General features: G+C 44.6%; 1 protein-coding gene across 6 annotated transcripts in view; it reads right to left on the reverse strand.

Annotated features, from left to right (window-relative positions):
- The window catches only part of SLC25A30 (solute carrier family 25 member 30), a 29675-nt gene extending 10485 nt beyond the window's left edge, over positions 1-19190 (reverse strand). For 4 of the 6 annotated variants that reach the window (XR_014236952.1, XM_082365674.1, XM_082365670.1 and 1 more), the window contains exons 1-7: positions 19042-19190; positions 9999-10117; positions 8318-8465; positions 4441-4535; positions 3197-3282; positions 991-1086; positions 175-299 (exon numbers count right to left, since the gene is read on the reverse strand). Coding sequence is in view for 5 of the 6 variants with exons in the window: in XM_082365674.1 (XP_082221800.1) it covers positions 175-299; positions 991-1086; positions 3197-3282; positions 4441-4535; positions 8318-8465; positions 9999-10062 (614 nt within the window). In the remaining variant the exon portion in view is untranslated. Of the gene's footprint in view, positions 1-174; positions 300-990; positions 1087-3196; positions 3283-4440; positions 4536-8317; positions 8466-9998; positions 10118-18612; positions 18675-18826; positions 18982-19041 lie in introns of those variants that run through there. The other 2 variants (XM_082365671.1, XM_082365672.1) reach the window with 2 other exon arrangements.
- Between the last annotated feature and the right edge of the window lie 1453 nt (positions 19191-20643).

Consider the following 20643-nt stretch of genomic DNA (forward strand, 5'->3'; position numbering starts at 1 on the left):
AGGGGTAAGGACATACTTTTTCCTGGTTTACTTCCATATCATAATTTTTCAAATATGAGAATATAATACTTTTATAATAAACTTTCTTTAAAATGTCTATAAATTTGCAGCAAATTTCTACCCTAAGCTCATGCATACCTAAAATATTATTTTTTTTAAAATCCATAAACATACAGGAAATGGGTATACACAGTGTCTCCCATCAAGCCCGAGAGAATCAGATGTTTCTTGGTGAGGTCGTAGACCGGCAGCTCCACACCAACAACAATAGCAGCCCTCTGAGCAGTAAGGGACACGCCCTGGGTAAAAATATCAATAATAACAAGTCAGATATCTCTCTCCTACAAACTATGGCCAATTTTTACGTTTTCCTGCTGGTAGGTAGAAATGCAGAGTGAAAGAGTAGAAAAATCCAGACGGTAAGAAGTCAGAAGCCCCAAAGTCTAATTCTGATTCTGGCACTAACTGTACGACCTTGATCAGGACGACTCACCTCTCAGAGCCTCTGGTTTCCTTGTATGTATGGAGAGGATCAGACTGGATGACCTTTAGGATCTATTCTATGAGATGACAGTCCCTAGAATACTAGGAAATAGCATTCCATACCAGCACTTGCCTAACAGTCTTCACTTAAGAGCCATGAAACCATACAGATCAAAAAATCCAATGTAACTATAACCCCTTCTCCATAAGAACTTAGGGGGAAAAAAAGCAAACAAAAAAAGTATTCAATCCTCACAGAATTTCTTATATATGAATTATTCAAAAGGTACTTTAAAATCACGACATACTCCTTATGTAAAATCATGACATGTTTTCATTTTACAGATTAAGGAAATTAAGGAAGAAGATCTCTTCAAGGGCAGATGTCATCCTTCTTCCTTTACTCCATTATACCATATGGATTAAATAAAATAGGAAAAATAGGAAAAATAAATTTTTTAAAAAAGGGCAAGAACTAAGTCAGTTGGGTCTGTTTTTCAAGCTTACCTTCCAAAGTCCTCTTGTTCCCTCTTGCTGGTAAATGTGAATGAAGTTGCCTATCATTCCTCCTTGAAGGGTGCTGTTTTGTGCTTGCATCCGAATCTAGAAATTAAAGACTAACGTGAGAAAGAAACTAGCATGTTTCTCCCCAAATGCAGACTTAAAAAAAAAAAAAAAATTATTCAATCTGTTGTTTAGTAACCATTAAAAGAAAAATACTGTAATATAAATATTACTACAATGTTAGTTTAAATTTATCAGGATTGGTTCTTTGGCGCTTAAGAATCAACAAAAAGAATCTAGTAGAGTCCAGTCTTGCATGCAGTAGCTCATTAAGTGTCAAAAAGAAATTTTTTTTAAATAGTCTTTTGAAAAGGAAAGAAAGGGCTTCCCTGGTGGCGCAGTGGTTGAGAGTCTGCCTGCCAATGCAGGGGACACGGGTTCGAGCCCTGGTCTGGGAAGATCCCACATGCCACGGAGCGACTGGGCCCGTGAGCCACAATTACTGAGCCTGCGCGTCTGGAGCCTGTGCTCCGCAACAAGAGAGGCCGCGATAGTGAGAGGCCCGCGCACTGCAATGAAGAATGGCCCCCACTTGCCGCAACTGGAGGGAGCCCTCGTACAGAAACGAAGACCCAACACAGCCATAAATAAATAAATAATAAAATATTTAAAAAAAAAAAAAAAGGAAAGAAAATGGCATATCTCCCTCTAGTTACTAAGTAGGAAAGAGAGAAGATCATGGTTAATTCTAAAGATTTAACATAATTAATGAGTATCCAGTGTACCTGGCAGCACCAAGCATGGGCAAGCACATTTCTTAAATTAGTTACTCCAAGCCCTATTATTTCCAACCAGCCAAACCCCAAGGTATGCAGATGTGCTGGCCAAAGGATGGCCATGTGATGTCAGTCACACTCTGTTACACGGGAACTTACAAGTGAACTTTACAAACCGCCATGGAATTCACATGACCAATATCCCGACATAAAAATAATGCTTGATGTAGGCTCTCTGCATTTTTAAGAATAAAAAGGGACTTCTCACTAAAAAACTGGTACCGTATTTTGGTTTAGGGAGCACTTGCATTACCCTCTAATTCTAAAGGGAACTGTTATTGCCAGGCTAACATGAGAAAACAAAACAAAATGCAGGAACTGCCTTTCCATAGCCCTGATATACATTTAAGAGGTTAATAGGAATGTGGATATTTTTCTCTAGCAATTTTACCCCAGCACAGGGTAAACTTAGGGCAAAAGGGCCTGGTACTTCTATTCACACCGTGTGTAACTGTAGTGCACCCAACACCCTGCTGCATGCAATTCTGATGTTGTTGGAATCTCCTATTAGATTGAAAGCTGAAGGTGGGGTCCTTGCCTGACTCATTTTTGGATTCTAAGCATAGAGTACACCAACTGGTGCAAGGTAGAAGCACAGTGAATGCTGCTTAAATAATGGGGGAAAGAAAAAGAATGAGGGAAGGAAAGGAATAACTTGAGAGGGTTTGACCAATAACTCACACCTAATTTTGATTTTCTTTAATTAGTTAGTCCCTTGCCTTATTACAAAAAGGATTTAAGGAGGCCGTATCCCTGGTATTGTTGATAAGGTCATCTAATGCATTATGTCTAATTGTAGCTATGTAAATATTTTCATTACTATTTCCTGAAATCAAATTAATGGAAAACATAAGGCCTTCAGAAACTGTCATCAACAAGCTGCCTAGACTGCTGTAAAACTTGCAGTCCACCTATTTTATTTTTTATTTTTTGGCTGCGTCGTGCGGCTTTCGAGATCTTAGTTCCCCGACCAGGGACTGAACCCGCACCCTCAGCAGTGAAAGCGCCAAGTCCCAACCACTGGACCAATGGGGAATTCCCAACAGCCCATCTATTTTAATGAACCAATAAAAACAAGGGAGATTTTCAATGAAAAATGAAATTCAAATGCATCTAAGCCTAATTTTCTTTTTTCTGGTTAATCACCAAAACCTCCAAAATCACCAAAGTCTCCAAAAATGGGCCCTACTTGTGAGCTTCTCTGTATCAGTGGGAAATCCACCTAGTGTATGTTTCTGAGTCTTCATGGCACTAAAATTGTAAAGACTCACACATACAGAGTACATGTTATACTCACAGATTTTCATAATCTGAATGTTGACTACAATAAGAAATGCAGAGTGTGCCTATAAGACACAGGTAGCACTGCTTACTTTCAAAACATCAGTTGGATTAGCAATGGTTGAGGATATGACTCCAGAGAGAATTCCACAGACCACGTTTATCAGAAGGGTTTCATCTGCAAACAAAGACATGTTATTTGACTCTTCATACGTACAGGGCTCTTCATATGAGTAACTCATGTACAGGTGTAATTCACTTACACATCCCTTGTTCATTTAAGAAACTAAAGAAATACATGCTTAATGAATCAAGTAATTTTCAAAGGATTAGGGATTTTGCTGGCTGAAGGGATTTTGCTTAGCAAAATCTCTTGACACCTAAAAAGGAATGTGAATTATCACGCAAGAGTAACCATGTGAATTATCATGGAAGTGAACCATAATTCACTTTTGTGTGTAAGTGCAGACCGCTGTAATTAAGATGAGGTCGTACACCAACTGGTAGGAGAATAAAAGATACCCTCCTATGAGATAAGGTGGCGATAAAATTTTAAAGCACGTCATACATATTTAATTTGAAATATACTGAAGCAAGAGGGAAGAGTGATGGGAACATACGTATACGTATAGCTGGTTCACTTTGTTACACAGCAGAAACTAACACACCATTGTAAAGCAATTATACTCCAATAAAGATGTTAAAAAAAAAAAAGAACTTTTTCTGAAGCATTCGTTTAAAAACAGCAAATAAGCGGGTAAATTTTCGAATACGATATTGCCCAGGATACAATATAACTTCTAAAAAAAGAAAAGAAAAAGAAATCTACTGAAGCACTTTTAAAACATCTTTGCTCCTGCTCACTGCTCTCACAGAACAGTAACTAGTGCTCATCTCTCTGTAAAAAAGACAGAAACTTCTATGGATTAAAGCAAAGTCAAAGAATCAACCCGCAAGAGAATATTAGAACTCAGAGTTCTTAATACTAAGAAAATGTAGTCACTGCTTTCCTGAAAAATAGGTGATAATTCCTATGATTGTAGAGAATTTTAAGTGGGCTAGAACTACAACAACATACCCTCCAGTCTGGACATTGTGGAAACGAGGACAACTCATTAAGATCTTTGTAAGACTGCTCTTTCTAACTGTTCCCCCCCGAAATTCAGCTGGTATCTGACTTGCTTTAAGTATAATTCATTTAGATTTTACACCCAACCCAAAGTTCTCCTCCACAGTAGTAAAGTCACAAATAACAAAATCGATCCCAAACCACTTGAATAAAAAAGACAAACAACCCACCTCCTGTCCACAAGTGGAAAAAGAACTCCCCACTCACCTTCCGGGCGCTCGACAAATAACCGCTTCAAGCTCTGGTAGGTGCCTATCTTGATGGTGCCATAGGAAGCCTGGCGCAACATCGCAGGAGCAATCCTGCCAAACCAACGGACAAAGGGACAAAAAAAATTCTAAAAAACCACTTAAAATCCTCTAGAAGACACACATAGGAGACGCAATCACGTATCTGCCTTCCACAATCAAACTACACTAAGACAGATTTCTTAAGAGTTTAAAATCCAGCAAAAATATAGGTGAAGGACTTCCCTGGTGGTCCAGCAGTAAAGAATCCGCCTTACAATGCAGGGGACGTGGGTTCGATCCCTGGTCAGGGAACTAAGATCCCACAGGCTGTAGAGCAACTAAGCTCACGCACCTCAACTAGAGCCCTAGTGCCACAACTACTGAGCTCTCGCGCCTCAACCAGAGCCCGTGTGCCGCAAACTACAGAGCCCACGTGCCCTGGAGCCTGCACGCCGCAACTAGAGAGAAGCCCGTGCGCCACAACAAAAGATCCAGCATGCCTCAACGAAGATCCCGCATGCCGCAACTAAGACCCGACGCAGCCAAAAATAAGCAAAATAAATAATAAATAGGGACTTCCCTGGTGGCGCAGTGGTTAAGAATCCGCCTGCCAATGCAGGGGACACGGGTTCAAGCCCTGGTCCGGGAAGATCCCACATGCCACGGAGCAACTAAGCCCATGCACCACAATTACTGAGCCTGCGCTCTAGAGCCCGCGAGCCACAACTACTGAGCCCATGTGCCACAACTACTGAAGCCCGCACGCCTAGAGCCCGTGCTCCGCAACAAGAGAAGCCACCGCAATGAGAAGCCTGCGCACCGCAATGAAGAGTACCCCCAGCTCGCCGCAACTAGAGAAAGCCCGCGCGCAGCAACAAAGACCCAACACAGCCAAAAATAAATAAAAATTAAATTTAAAAAATAAACAAATAAATAATTAATTTTAAAATCTTTTAAGAAAAAAGTTAAAAAAAATTTTTTTAAAAGGTGGGTTCTTGGGAATTCCCTGGCAGTCCAGTGGTTAGGACTAGGCGCTTTCAATGTCAAGGGCCCAGGTTCAATCCCTGGTCGGGGAACTAAGCTCCCACAAGCCACACAGTGGAGCAAAAAATAAAATATATGTATATATGTGTGTGAGAGTGTGTGTGTGTGTGTGTGTTATGGGTTCAGTTAAATGTGTGCAAGTTATTAGTTCCCTAAGTGATAGCTCAGCCCCTCATATTTATCCTCAATGAAAACGTATGCGAACACGGAGTTCTATTTGCCCATTCACATTATAATGGGAGGGCTTTCCTTTCTCAGGACAAAGCACCTGGCAAAATCTGGCCTCTGTAAGCATCCTCCAGGGTTGCTCTGGAGCTCATCTCCCACCTCCCTGGGGGCCCTGTTCCAGTTATTCCCTCTCCCTCCTCCGGGACCCTCCCCACCCCAAAACCACCCTGTGGCATTCATACTCGCAGGCTCTCCTGCCACACTTCCCACCTCCTTCTCAGATTGCAGTCCGGCTTCCTTCCACCCTCTTCATCCATAGCCCCCTCACCAAAAGGGGCCCAAGGGACATCTCTGTAGCTAAATTAAATGATGCTTTTCAATCAGCAGCTTATAAAGCCTCTTTGCCTTTCCAGTATTTGCTATGGTCCACTCTTTGTCCTGCTTGCAGCCGTCTCCTCCCTGAGCTGCCATAACTTCACTCTCTCCAATTCCTCTTCTTTCTCTGCACATCCTACCTCTGTCCTCTGAGGGGCCCAGGAATTCTGTCCTTCCTCTCTTCTCTCATGGCTCCACACACTCCCCAGATGAGCTCATCTACTCGCATGGCTTCAATTGTCCAAAGAGTGATGACTCCTAAATTCATGTTTCCAACACTGATCCCAAGATGCACTTCCAGCTGCTTCCCAGATTTTTCAATTCACATGTCCTACACCTACCACCAGAGCAAGTGTCTCACACAACTAATTAACCTCCCTCTCCAAACAATCCGCTCTTCCTCTTCTGTGTCCTAGACCAAGGAATGGAACCTCCATCTGCACACTGGCCAGATCAGAAAGAGACACTAGCCCGTCTCCTCCTTCCCCACCACCCCTCATGCATGAGGTCGTACACTATGTCGATCCTCTGCCCTAAACAGCCTGCCTTCCTTCTCTCCGTCCCCAAGACAATTCCTCAGGTCAGATCCTTGTCTCTGCTTCCTATGTGTCAGCCTGCTTCCACTGTCACTGTCTCTTTCTCCCAACGGCAGGCGGGAATTTTTTACAACGGAAACCTGATCATGTCAGTCCCTCTACTGAAAACCCTTCAGGGGCTTATGTCTGCCACAGGTATACTAAACTCACACACTTACAGGTACTGGGCAAATGCTATGAGCGCGTGAAGCGGGCTGGGTCCAACTGCACACCTACACTATGTGAGTGCCAGAGGTTTGGTAAACCAGAGAAAGCATCCTTAACACCAGTTACTATAATCATAAGTGACCAAATGTGGGCCCAGATGTTAGCTTCCTTGAGAAGATCGAATGGTTTTTATGTTCAACTTCTCGCATTTAAAAGACTGGCTCAACTGAAAGACAAAAACCTTTGGGGACCCGTGGGTGGGAGGGCTGTGAGACATCAGTTTGGGATCTGGACCTGGTGTACTGCCCCAAATCAAGATGCTGACTTACACGACCCGAGGTCATGCAGGTCCTGACTCCTTATTACAGTTCCAACTCCATCTCCTGCTACTAACCCCCGCGCTAAATCCACGCTGAATCACTTGCAGTTTCTAGAATGTGCCGTGCTCTCCCACACACACTACTGGCTCTGCATGAACAGAGTTCCCCTCTAACTTCACCCAGCTAACTCCTCTTGCTCCTTCAAGATCAGATCCAGGGCCTCTTAGTCTGGGATTGATGCCCTGCCTCAACCAGAGTCTAGTACTTGGCAGACGCCACTGTAATCCCGTTTCCACATCCGCAGTCCCCACGCAACCACAGTTCCTTCAGGGCAGGGGCTGCTGCCGATTCCCACGTGTCCACCCAGATCCAGTCTCGCCCCTCTCTGTGCTGCTCTGTGCCGAGGCTGGCGCCACGGAGGACGCCACCCGGCTCCCCTGCCAGCTGATTCCAGGCGGATTCAGCCAGTAGAAGATGGGAGGGAGGGAGGGAGAAGAAGTGGAGATATTTCTTCCTCTCCCTGGGCACTAGCAAGGCATCTCTCAACAACTCCTGTTGGCTCCTTCAAGGCTCCAGCCCTAGTAGGCTCTGCTAACATCATTCCCGTCCTTGTCCCTCTGGTCCTAGAGTTGGTAACAATTTCTCACTTTGCTAGTTTCTAGGTACCTCAAAATCCTTCATTCGTTCCCTTAACCCTTAAGGAGCCTTTTCATTAATCTCCCTTCACTTAAACCACCCGAACGAATTGTTTCCTGCAGGGCCTCTGACTGCCATAGGCAGGACCCTGCCTTACTCACTTCCCTAACCAGTGCCTGCAGCACACTGGTCGTTAAATGTTGGATTAAAGAAAAGCTGTTCACTGCAACTCTTACCTATGGAGAATATCATATCATTTTCATTATAGCAAAAACCTCAGTAATTCAGAATAACCAAGGGGAAGGGCTATTAAAACAAATGTAATTTTTGTATTATTATCTGTATTTGAATATAATGAAAACATAGTTTCACCACAACACTCGCTACATTAAAACACATAGATAGAAAATAAAGTTGAAATGAAAAATGAAAAAAAAAAAAAATCAACCATTGCTACTTGCTCTTGAATACACCCCAAACTTCTATTTTTTCTCTATGAAGTCTTAGTGTGAAGTCTGCTCATTTGAAAGCTCAACAGTGAAATATAAACACACGAAGGTCTACTTACCCTGAATACAATGCTTTCAGGCCTTCCTCTCTGCCTATCCTCACTAACGCATGCAACATTCCTCGATACCTGATTTCTTTAAAGTTTGCATCATTCTTCTGGCCTTGAATCTGGAGCCGTGTCTTGGTTAAATCAATTGGAAAAGTACCTTAAAATTTTTAAGAAGGAAATGTTTCACTTAATATAAAGAAATTTCACTAAACAAAGGATACACAGGGATACATTACTGAGGAAACATTCAGACTATAACGTAAACTAAGAAACAGAATTAAGAAATGGCAGATACTTTGCAATCTTCCTATTTAAAAAGAAAAAAATTAGGAACCAAAAGATTTTTTTAAATCTTTTTAAAAATGCATAACTGTGTTTTCTGTACATTTTTATTTATGTCCCATCTTATTCTACCTAGGATTTGAGGAGGCTGCAGTGCTGTCAAAGGTAGGTACATGGAATGATTTACACAAACAGGAAATCCATCTTAAAATATAAGTTACTGGGAACTCCCTGGCAGTCCAGTGGTTAGGACTCGGCACTTTCACTGCTGGGGCCCGGGTTCAACCCCTCGTCAGGGAACTTAGATCCCGCAAGCTGCGCAGCGCAGCCAAGAAATAATAATAATAATAAAATAAAAATAAAATGTAAGTTACTATTTTTCACACACGTGAAGGCTGATATGGGGTTCAACGTGAACGGAGATAAATGCGTTTTCTAAAGGAGTTTCTCACCTGTGTGTTACAGCCTAAAAGTGCCTCTGTTAATGTAGGTAAAAATGTTTAATGTAGTGCCTAAGAGATAGTCCATCCAAACATATAAACCCATACACAGTAACCTTGAGTCACTGTGTCAGTGAATCTATACGGGGAGCCTAAGCCAATGGTGGGTGGGTCGGTGGTTAACGTGCCTCAACCCCTCAGCCCCGGTCCCCACTGGCTCCTCAGGCGCAGCCTCTGTCCCAGGACAGCTGCGGCTCAGCCCAGCACCTGGCACTTGGCAGTATCTCAATCAACATGTGTTTTGTTTTGGTTTTGGCCACGCCACACAGCTTGTGGGATCTTAGTTCCCCAACCAGGGATTGAACCCTGGCCCTCAGGCAGTGAAAGTGCAGAGTCCTCACCATTGACGCCAGGGAATTCCCGTCAATCATCGTGTGCTGAATGAATGATCCGGGGAATAAACAAAGGAACAAATAGGATCCGACTGGAACCGAGCTGATGAGGAAGTCACCAGCAGGACATGAACAACAGGCCCCATGAGAACATGATGGCACGATGACAGTCACTCGCCTCCGGCCCAGGAAGGCCTTGGGACTCCCTAAACCTCTTTTGAAGCCAAATGTTTTAACAGCGATGAAGCGGGGACAAGGACAAGGAGAACGGGGACAGATGGCATCCAACAATGATTCATGAAACTTCCGTTTGAGCAACAGGTCCAACTGTCTCCCCACTGAACTTTGAACCCTAAACTGCTAATAAGCAGCCAAAGACACTATTTTGTCTTAAAAGTATCCCAAAGGAAGAAAGAAATTTTGAATTCTGAGATTAAGTGTTTCATAATCTCACATTCTGTGCTTGAACTACGTTCACACCATAAGTCTTTTATGACACCCAATGATCACACCCAGAAGTTTCAGCCTCATCACGTGCAGCAGGCAGCTGACCGGCCTCCACCCTGGGCTCCTTACCGCACTCCGCTGTGATGGAGGCCAGGCCTCCGTACACGAAGGGCTTCCAGTTCAGGGCTGACATGCTCACCGCTGTCCCTTCTTTGTTCACAGACGCATGGCCTCCAACAGGGTTTTTCCTGGACACAAAAGTAAGGTGTTTCAGTGCTGTAACTTCTCACACAGGCGTGTGTTTCACTTGGAGTGAGCGCTACCAGGTGCTACCCCTGAACCCTGTCCCCACCCACACATGCACAATTCCCAAGATGAGCCTCACCTTATAAAGCAAAGCACCCCTATTTCCTAAACCCCAAATCACCTGATCAGTTGTCTTAATTCTCACCCAGGCCTTAAATAAGCCGATATATTGATACCTTGATATGCGTGTGATTCATGTAGTGTGATGGAGGTGATTTTCTGGGTAGTCCGTGTTATCTTAAATCTGTTCTTCACTTAATAAATATTTGCTACTTGCTTGCCACTGTCTTAGTGAGTCCCTCCCAGGAGGTACTGGAGTCTTTCAGATACACAGAAGCAGAAAAATGTTGCAACCCAGTGTCCCAAGCTAAAATAATAATTACTTAAAATGTCCAAAATGTTCCTCTAGTTTATAAACGTTAGCTCCCTTCTCTTACTCATGTTACGTTACTAGCTGTGAGGCGGCTTGGGATGAAGGAACGAGGCAGACTACGGGGTCAGAGCCTCATCACCTCCTTCTTAGGAAAGTTGCTGTTAACCTCTAGGTTTTTAAATTCTCCATCATCATCATCATCATCATAACTAAAGCAGCCAATACAACCAATTAGGGGGAGAGTCCACACCTTTACTCACGCCTACTGCGGAAATTAAATATAAAAAAGACACTCAGGGGAGGTGGAGTCAAGGTAGCGGTGTGAGAGGACGCAGAGTTAGCGTCTCCCCACAACTAGGGCGCCTGCCGGCCGCTGGTGGGAGATTCTGACGCTCAAGGAGACGGGAGGAACCCCAAAGTGAACCAGTAGGACGTAGGGGGACTGAGGGGGGAGGAGGAGTGGTGGCCAGACAGGATCGGTGTCCCTGAGGCCAGGAGATCAGGAGAGGCAGGCGGGATTGGAGCGGAGGGCGGTTGCCCTGCCCACTCAGGCCCCGGGAGCCTGCTGAGCTCCCAGGCCGGTACCGCCCCCTCCAAACCCCATCCAGGCCACGTGGGTCCTGGGGGCATAGGAGGGAGGCTGGGGAGATCAGGAGCGGCAGGCTGAAAGAGCCATGCAGGAGAAGCGAGAGGAGTGGAGGGCGCTTGCCCTGGCCACTCGGGCCCGGGGAGCCTGCGGGGCTCCCAGGTGAGGTCCCCTGCCCTCTGAGACCAGGGGTGGGGGGCATGCCTAGGCCCCTTCTGTTCCCCACAGCCCCCAGGGCCTTTTCCAGCCCTGTGGGTCCTGAGCATTGGTCCCGCCCACCGCCCAAACCTCGCCCTTGCTTAGGCCCCGCCCTCCACAGCCAAGGACTTCCCCCACACTTGCTTTTTTTCTTTTCCCTCCTCCTCTTTATTTATTATTGTGGTAAAGATGCACCTTCCGGTTGTTGATTCGTCTATATTTTTATTTTTATATTCTTCCTAACATATCTGTTAGTTTCCTAGTCTAATTTTATTTTTTACTTTTTTTTTTTTGCCACCCCAGGTGGCTTGCGGGACCCTGGTTCACAAGCCCAGAAGTTGGGCCGAAGCTCCTGCGGTGGGAGGTCCAAGTCTGAACCACTGGACTAACAGAGAACCTCAAACTCCAGGGAATATTCATCGGAGTGAGGTCTCACGGAGTTCCTCATCTCAGCACCAAGACCCAGCTCTACCCAATAGCCTACAAACCCTAGTGTTGGAAGCCTCAGGCCAAACAACCAGTAAGACAGGAACACAATCCCACTCATTTAAAAAAAAAAAAAAAAAAGAGACAGCAAAAAAATATATCACAGATGACGGAGCAAGGTAAAAACCTACAAGACCAAATAAATGAAGAGGAAACAGGCAATCTACCTGAAAAAGAATTCAGAGTAATGATAGTAAAGATGATCCAGAATCTCGGAAATAGAATGGAGGCACGGATGAGAAAATACAAGAAACGTTTAATAAAGATCTAGAAGAACTAAAGAACAAACAAACAGAGATGAACAACACAATAACTGAAGTGAAAAATACACTAGAAGGAATCAATAACAGAATAACTGAGGCAGAACGAATAAGTGAGCTGGAAGACAAAACGGTGGAAACAACTGCCAAGGAGCAAAATAAAGAAAATAGGACGAAAAGAACTGAAGACAATCTCAGAGATCTCTGGGACAACACTAAACGCACCAACGTTCGAATATAGGGGTCCCAGAAGAAGAAGAGAAAAAAAAAGGATCTGAGAAAATATTTGAAGAGACGATAGTCAAAAACTTCCCTAACATGCGAAAGGAAATAGTCACCCAAGTCCAGGAAGCACAGAGAGTCCCATACAGGATAAACCCTAGGAAAAACACACCAAGACACATACTAATCAAACTAGCAAAAATTAAATTCAAAGAAAAAATATTAAAAGCAACAAGGGAAAAACAAAAAATAACATACAAAGGAATCCCCATAAGGTTATCAGCTGATTTTTCAGAGGAAACTCTGCAGGCCAGAAGGGAGTGGCAGGATATACTTAAAGTGATGAAAGAGAAAAACCTACAACCAAGATTACTCTACCCATCAAGGATCTCATTCAGATTCAACAGAGAAATCAAAAGCTTTTCAGACAAGCAAAAGCTAAGAGAATTCAGCACCACCAAACCAGCTTTACAACAAATGCTAAAGAAACTTCTCTAAGCAGGAAACATAAAAAAAAAGACCCACAAAAACAAATCCAAAACAATTAAGAAAATGCTAATAGGAACAAACAACAACAGTGCACAAGCTAATCACATACCCTGTGACCCCGCTCCGTCACCTGGCTTTTAAACGTGCTTTGCTGAAACCCTTTTGGGGAGTTTGTTGCTTTTAGGGCGTGAGCCGCCTGTCTCCTTGCAAACAACAAAGCCAATCAGCCATATGCATACACATGTCCCCATATCCCTTCCCTCTTGAGCCTCCCTCCCACCCTCCCTATCCCACCCCTCTAGGTCCTCTAGGTCCTTGCAAAGCCCTGAGCCGATCTCCCTGTGCTATGCTGCTGCTTCCCACCAGCCAACTATTTTACATTCCGTAGCGTATATATGTCGACGCTACTCTCACTTCGCCCCAGCTTCGTCCTCCCACCCCATGTCTCAAGTCCATTCTCTATGTCTACCTCTTTATTCCTGCCCTGCAACTAGGTCATCAGTACCATTTTTTTTTTTAGATTCCATATATATGTCAGCATATGGTATTTGTTTTTCTCTTTCTGACTTACTTCACTCTGTATGACAGACTCTAGGTCCATCCACCTCACTACAAATAACTCAATTTTGTTTCCTTTTATGGCTGAGTAACATTCCATTGTATATATGTGCTACATCTTCTTTATCCATTCATCTGTCGATTGACATTTAGGTTTGTTCCATGTCCTGGCTATTGTAAATAGTGCTGCAATGAACACTGTGGTACATGACTCTTTTTGAATTATGGTTTTCTCAGGGTATATGCCCAGTGGTGGGATTGCTGGGTCATATGGTAATTCTCCAGATGTTGTTTGGACAACAAATTCACAATATTCAAAATTCACAATATTCATACAATATTGTGAAGCAATTATACTCCAATAAAGATCTATTAAAAAAAAAAAAGACACAAATGTTGCCTTCCATCCTCCCTTCCTTGTACAGGTCCTCACTCACTGTGACATATATGCACGCACCTGCCACAGCCAGGCCCCCCACATTCATTACGTGTTCTGCAGTTTTATGCGATTTCAGTCGGCAAATCTGGCCTTGCGCCAATTAACAGGAGAAACATGGAAATTAGCACACTTCTCTGTATATACTATCAACTCTAATTCTTGTCAGTTTAAAATAAAATTCTAATTTACTATAGTCATTGGCAAGCAATATGCCCAATGTTTTTACTTCGCACGTTTGGGGAGTGTTCCCAAGTCTGTATTTCCCAGGAGACCTACCACAAGTCACTACTGCCAAGAACGTCACTTCACAAGATGGCCAAGGGGCTTCCTTACACCAAGAGAAAACAAAGGAACTCAAAAAGGACCCTAACAGACATACAGATATCTGTTCCTCATCTACAGACATTAACCAAATTCAGAGTGGTTACAGATGACTAAGGTAGAAGGCTCCCTGAGCATGGAACTTAAAAAATCATCATGTTTTATGTATTTCAGTACCAAAGAACAAGTCCTGCTCCCCAAAACTCATCTCACTATTAGCCTTGAAAATGTTTAATATCTGTGCTTAATTCTTAGCCTTACTAAATTCAAAACTAAGGGAACGATTAACACTATAAGTTACAGACTATAAAACACATTAATAATAAATCCAATAATTCATTACTGTCCTCAACCCATTCTTGGGTTTTGCTGAGTCCAAGTTAAAAAGCAAAACAATAGGGCTTCCCTGGTGGCGCAGTGGTTGAGAATCTGCCTGCCAATGCAGGGGACACGGGTTCGAGCCCTGGTCTGGGAGGATCCCACATGCCACGGAGCAACTGGGCCCGTGAGCCACAATTACTGAGCCTGCGCGTCTGGAGCCTGTGCTCCGCAACAAGAGGGGCCGCGATGGTGAGAGGCCCGCGCACCGCGATGAAGAGTGGTCCCCACTTGCCGCAACTAGAGAAAGCCCTCGCACAGAAACGAAGACTCAACACAGTCATAAATAAATAAATAAATAAATAAAAGAACGTGAATTTCTTAAAAAAAAAAAAAAAAGCAAAACAATAACTACGTTAACAGTGGCGTCTGGAAGCACTGTAACTTGCCGTTACAAAAGTGTTCAACATAAATGATTTCAGTGGATCCCCCCACAAGTTTGGGATAGGACAGAAAAAGAGACAAGGAAACCCAGTTTCAGGAAGGCAACTTGTCCAAGGCCACATGTCTGATGGGGCAGAAGTGGACCTCCAACCCCCAAATGCTTTGATCCCAAGTTTAGTGTTCTTTCTGCTACCACCTGAGGCTGTACATGATCAAAAAGTTGTGATGGCATTTTAATTAAGGAGAAAATATTACCAAGCACCTTCGAAAAGGTACTACTGATAAGATGTACCTTAGAAACTGAAAATGTGCTTTAAGAGAAAAGTCTTAACAGAAAAATATATATTCAGAAAGTAGTCAATCTGAACAGTTATAATTAATTTTTCCAATACACAGTATACAAAGATAGTATTCGTATTTTTTCCCAGAGTTTTTTACTGAGGTGAAATTCACGTACTACAAAATAAACCAGGGAATTCCCTGATGGTCCAGTGGTTAGGACTGGGAGCTTTCACTCACCGGGCCAGGGTTCAATCCCTGGTCCCCTGGTCGAGGAACTAAGATCCCACAAGCCGCGCAGTACAGCCAAAAACAAACAAAGAAAAACTAAATAAACCATTTTAGCAAATAATTCAGTGGCACTTAGTACATTCCAATTTTGTACAACCGCCATCTCTATCTAGCCCCAAAATACTCCATCACCCCAAAAGGAAACCATTAAGCATTTCCTCTCCATTCCCCCTCCCCCTGGCCTCTATGATTCTTATTTTCTTGGCTGTGATACGACTATACATGCATCAAGCATCTGCGTGGGACACAGGACTCCTTATTAGTAGTTCCTAACCTGGCTGAGGAGCTTCTTAAAAGTACACACACAGGGCCCCAGCCACTGAATGAGGGAAATCCCAAGCATCAATGAGTCAAATAAATGACGGCCTTGGAACACGTATCACTTAAAATTAGGTAGCTGATTAGGTAGTGATGACATTATAGCCGATTCTTCTTTGCATTCATCCTATTTAGTAGAGATTTTTTTCCTTACAGTGTATACATAAATGTATACGTACAAAATAGACACACACACACAAGATATCCTCTAAAATGTCAGCAAAAACGTTATTCGGAATGGGATTATAACTTCTGATCTCTAATTAGAAACATTTTTAAAAAACTATGTCGTCGGGAGGCGTCCCTGGTGGTGCAGTGGTTAAGAATTCGCTTGCGGGCTTCCCTGGTGGCGCAGTGGTTGAGAGTCTGCCTGCCAATGCAGGGGACACGGGTTCGAGCCCTGGTCCGGGAAGATCCCACATGCCGCGGAGCAACAAAGCCCGTGCACCACAACTACTGAGCCTGCGCTCTAGAGCCCACGAGCCACAGCTACTCAGCCCGTGAGCCTAGAGCCCGCGCTCCGCAACAAGAGAAGCCAAAGCAATGAGAAGCCCGCGCACCGCAACGAAGACCCAACGCAGCAAAAAATAAATTTATTAAAAAAAAAAAAAACTATATTGTCATATGACTTCATGCCATCTCACCCATTAACTTTCTGATTTCCTGCCAATACTTTTGCCAGTTTAAGTTTAATGAGATTTGGCTACTTTTTCTTCTGCTGGTTTTGATATTAGATTTTTAGTTAGTTATAATATTAAAACCCAGAGGTTCTGGGTTATACTCATATGCAACTACTCAAGTAGAGCTCGACCTTGTTGTGGAATTGCCTCCCAGGGTTTTGAATCACGTGGGATGAAGCACACACCCATTAGTTCCTATTCAGATATTACCCCACAATAACTTATCTTCCACAAACAAGGGTCCCCCCTCCAGTATCCCTGGTTAAACTGTAAGAAAGTACAGTCTATTCACTACAATGTCTAAAAGTTAACTAAGATGAGGGTAAATTAACTTTGGGGCTCTTCTCTTTTCCTTTCCCAAAGCTACGACTAGATTCCTGAGCAGTTAAGACTACCGTGCCTTCCCAGGTTACTGTTTGCAGAGTCAAATGAAGAATAATTTGGTTTAAATAACAACCAGAGAGTATCAGTAAGTGGTCAAACATCTAAACAAGAAAAGGTTCTGGTTAATACTGAAAGAGGAGACCGTATGTCCAGTAAGCTGTACTGGCCACGGCAAGCGGTGAAGGGCTTCAGTTACCTTGGGCTGAAATCTCCGTTCACTAAACTAAACCATTTCTTTGTTTTGATCTCTCTTTGAGATTCCTTAACTTGCTAGCTTGATTTTTGGGAAAAATCCCAACTCTAGTCAAGTGTCAAGACTAACAGGCCAACACAGTCAGGGAGATTGATGTGTCCCTTAGCGATCACTAGTGTCTGAGCAGTAGCTCAGCCTGAGACTCAGGGAAGGAAGGGCTTACAACCTGCAAAAGTTCCAGCATCCGGCAGGGGAAATGGATACTGATCATTTGTCACTTTGTTCTCCTCTTGGGGCCCTACCTTCTAGCCAAACTAAAACCCAGAGACCACTTCTCTGCGCTGCACTGTGAACACAATACTGTGATTATTAATACCCGACACGTCAGGCATCGCTACATGTCTTCCACATGAAAGATTTTATTTAACCTTCACAACCCTAAGAAATAGGTATCATTATCTCATTTCACAATTGAGGAGAGACAGCCTGAGAGAGAGAAAGTGACTGTGCCTAGTCACACAGCTATAAAGTACTCAAACTGAGCTCTCCCTGAGGGAAAGCAGATCCTTCCTCTATGTACTACAAAGCCAAACGCTATTTACCAAAGGCTGTTAAAAATCTTGGCGCAAATAATAAGAATACAATAAAATGCGGTGGGTGGGAGGGTAGGAAATCGACATATTCAAAATACAGGTAGGATTTTCCTGAGCAGGATGTACAAAAATTTTTATCTATTTAACAACCAAAAAAAAGTGTTTCCTGAGCAGAAATGTCTATACAAATTAAGAACTACAAAGGATTTTCCCTACACTTAAGATGTATGCTAAGTTACATTCCTCTCTACGACATTTTCTATAACAGCATTTATTTTCTCCTTACCTCATCTACACAGCTACAAAGAGAGGGAATTAAAAACAGTAATTGCTGCTGGAACTTCCGAAAGCTTTCCAAGTTTCTTTTATATAATTAATTTTGGCTAAGTTCTTTCACTTTTACTGTGCTCCCTTTTCAGTCCCAATCTTAAACCCCAATCCAGTCTCTAAACTTCTGTGCACTCATAACTCTTTGTTCCTCGCAGGGCTGCCTTTCATGGCTTTTTCCTAATTCTCATTCTTATTAAAGGTACGGGGCGAAAAATAAGCTCATCAGACTAATGACACGTGGGATTTGAAGGGAATCTTAGAAATTTATCTTATTTCACGTGAATTAACTGAGTCCATGGTCACAAAGCTTGGCAGCAGCAAAGTCAAGAAGAGAATTCATGCCTTTCAACTTTCCTCGCCAGAGGAGGAGGCCGAATCTAGACTCTTGCAGGGCAGTTGGACACGTTTTGCTATTCCTGCGCAGGGACAATGCCATTGCAACTGTTTTACACGAAATTACTCACACCTAGAATTACGCTAAAATCCAGAGCTGCATTAACTTTCCGAGCAAATGAATTCGACCGGTCCTTGCCAACATGAGCCAGCCTGGTGTGTTCCAGGAGCAATTCAAAGTACAGAGAGCCTTTTCCCATAATAGGCAGCTCACGGGTGCCCGGGCTGCACGCTCTTGAATGAACCGCAGGTGTGAGGGATGCAGAGTCAGGAGAAACGCACCTCGGCGGCAAGGGCACACACGCCGAGATGCCGGACGGGCCTCACGCCTGATCTCGGTGACGCTGGAAGAGAAATCACCCCCCACGCCACCGAGTGATAAGGGCCAGGAGCCGGCGCTCCTGCAGAACCCGCCGGGCCACAGGCAGCTGCAGCCCGAGGAGCGGGGCCCACCCCGGAACCTCGCGCCCCACCGAGCCAGGCCCCGCAAGCAAACCGGAGAGCAGAGGTGGCCCCTGGGTAGGGCTGCCGGCGCCGGGGCTCTCCGGGACCGCGGCCGACCAGAGGGGCAGCGCCGCCGCGTTGCGCCCGGGAGTCCCGCCCCAGTGGTTCTGGGCGCCGCGGGGCAATGGAGGGCGGGCCGGAGGAGGGGCGACCCGGAGCAGGCGCGGAGCGGCCAGCGCGGTCCCGGCCTTGAAGTCAGACACTTACCGGGTGGCGGCGGCCCTGCACCTCCTACTCCCCCGGCGCAGCAGCAACCGACTCCAGCGGCCGCACGGGAACTGGAGGAAAAGCTGGGGAGCGGCGGGGGTGGCCCAGGGGCCCGCGCGCAGCCCCGCCCTGCGCGGCCCCGCCCGCAGCCTTGGCGCCCATTGGCCGCTCCCGGCACAGGCCACGCCCAGGTCGCGCGCCCGGCAGCCGGCGGAGAGGGGCCGCAGAGGGAGGGGACTGCGGGACTCCGTCTCGCCGGTGGAGGGGGTAGGAACTTTCCCGGACTCGGTGACGCCTCCGACGGCCTCGAGGTCAACTCCGCGGTGAAAGAGAAATTTAAGAGCCACGGAAGAGCCTTCTCAGGGTGCTAATTCTTTTTGTTCACGTGAACCTCTGCAATCAGAAGGAAGTAAACTTGCACTCCTTTTTTTTTTTTTTAAAAACCCAGCTTTTTAGTGTGAAAATTTATAAACCGACTGAAGACTTGAACAGTATACCCTGCACTAAATTAAATGCTAACATTTCACAGTATTTGCGTCCTCTCTCACTGTATAGGTTTTTTTCACCCCGAACCATTGGAAAGTTGCAAACAACACTGCTTCACCCCCAAAATACCTCGGCATTAGAACATGCAAGAAATTAAATATCATTTCTGTCAAATCCAATATACTGTCCATATTTAAATTTCCTTTGTTGTCCCTAAAGGTCTCACACACACACACACACACACACACATTTTTTTTTTCCAGTTCGAGATCTACCCAGGATTCGTTGCATTTGATTTCATGCCTCTCTATACAAACTCCTTTAGTCTACTACCCTAGTACTAGTACTCTCACATTTAAAAAAATCTTTTGTTAACGCAAGTTCGTGGGCGGACGCACAGCGAGGCCAAACAAACTGAAACAGAGTTTGGAGCAGAGAAATGTTTATTTCAAGGTCTCGCAAGGAGACAGGCGACTCACGCCCTAAAAGCAACAAACTCCCCAAAAGGGTTTCAGCAAAGCACTTTTAAAAGCCAGGTGAGGGAGGGGGGTCGCAGGGTATGTGATTAGCTTGTGCACAGTTCTCTGACTGGCTGACGGTGAAGTAGCAGGGTGGTGTCACAGGGGTTAACAGTATCTGTCCTCAGGCTCCAGAAGGCCTGGGGCTAGTTGCTCACAGGGGTTGTCAAGTAATTAACATCTTCCATTTGTTGGTGCGGGGGTGGGGGGGGGGGTGTTCACTTCTGCGAAACAACTCAGGAAGTGTGCATCAAATACTATTATCTAGGTTCTTCAGAGAGGAGCCAAAACAGAGGAGATGCGGGAAGGCCTGTCCCCGGAAGGCCCCATGGGGTCCTGCTCCATTACAGTTTCATTACTTTGACATATATGAAAAGTCCAGGCCAATTGTAGACTATATCAGTATGGGTTTATTGAATTGTTTCTTCATGATTAGATTCAAGTCAAACTTTTTAGTAAGAAAAGTCGGAGGTGGTGCTGTGTACTTCTATCAGCAGGCACAGTATCCTTTTGGCCTATTATCCCTGACGTCAAGCTTGATCACTTGATCAAGGGTGGTCTGGTAGTTCTCTCCACAAATATCCTCTCTCCCTCTGCA

The sequence above is a fragment of the Balaenoptera borealis genome (genome assembly GCF_965194805.1).
Source record: "Balaenoptera borealis genome assembly, chromosome: 18".
Classification (NCBI taxonomy): Eukaryota; Metazoa; Chordata; class Mammalia; order Artiodactyla; family Balaenopteridae; genus Balaenoptera; species Balaenoptera borealis.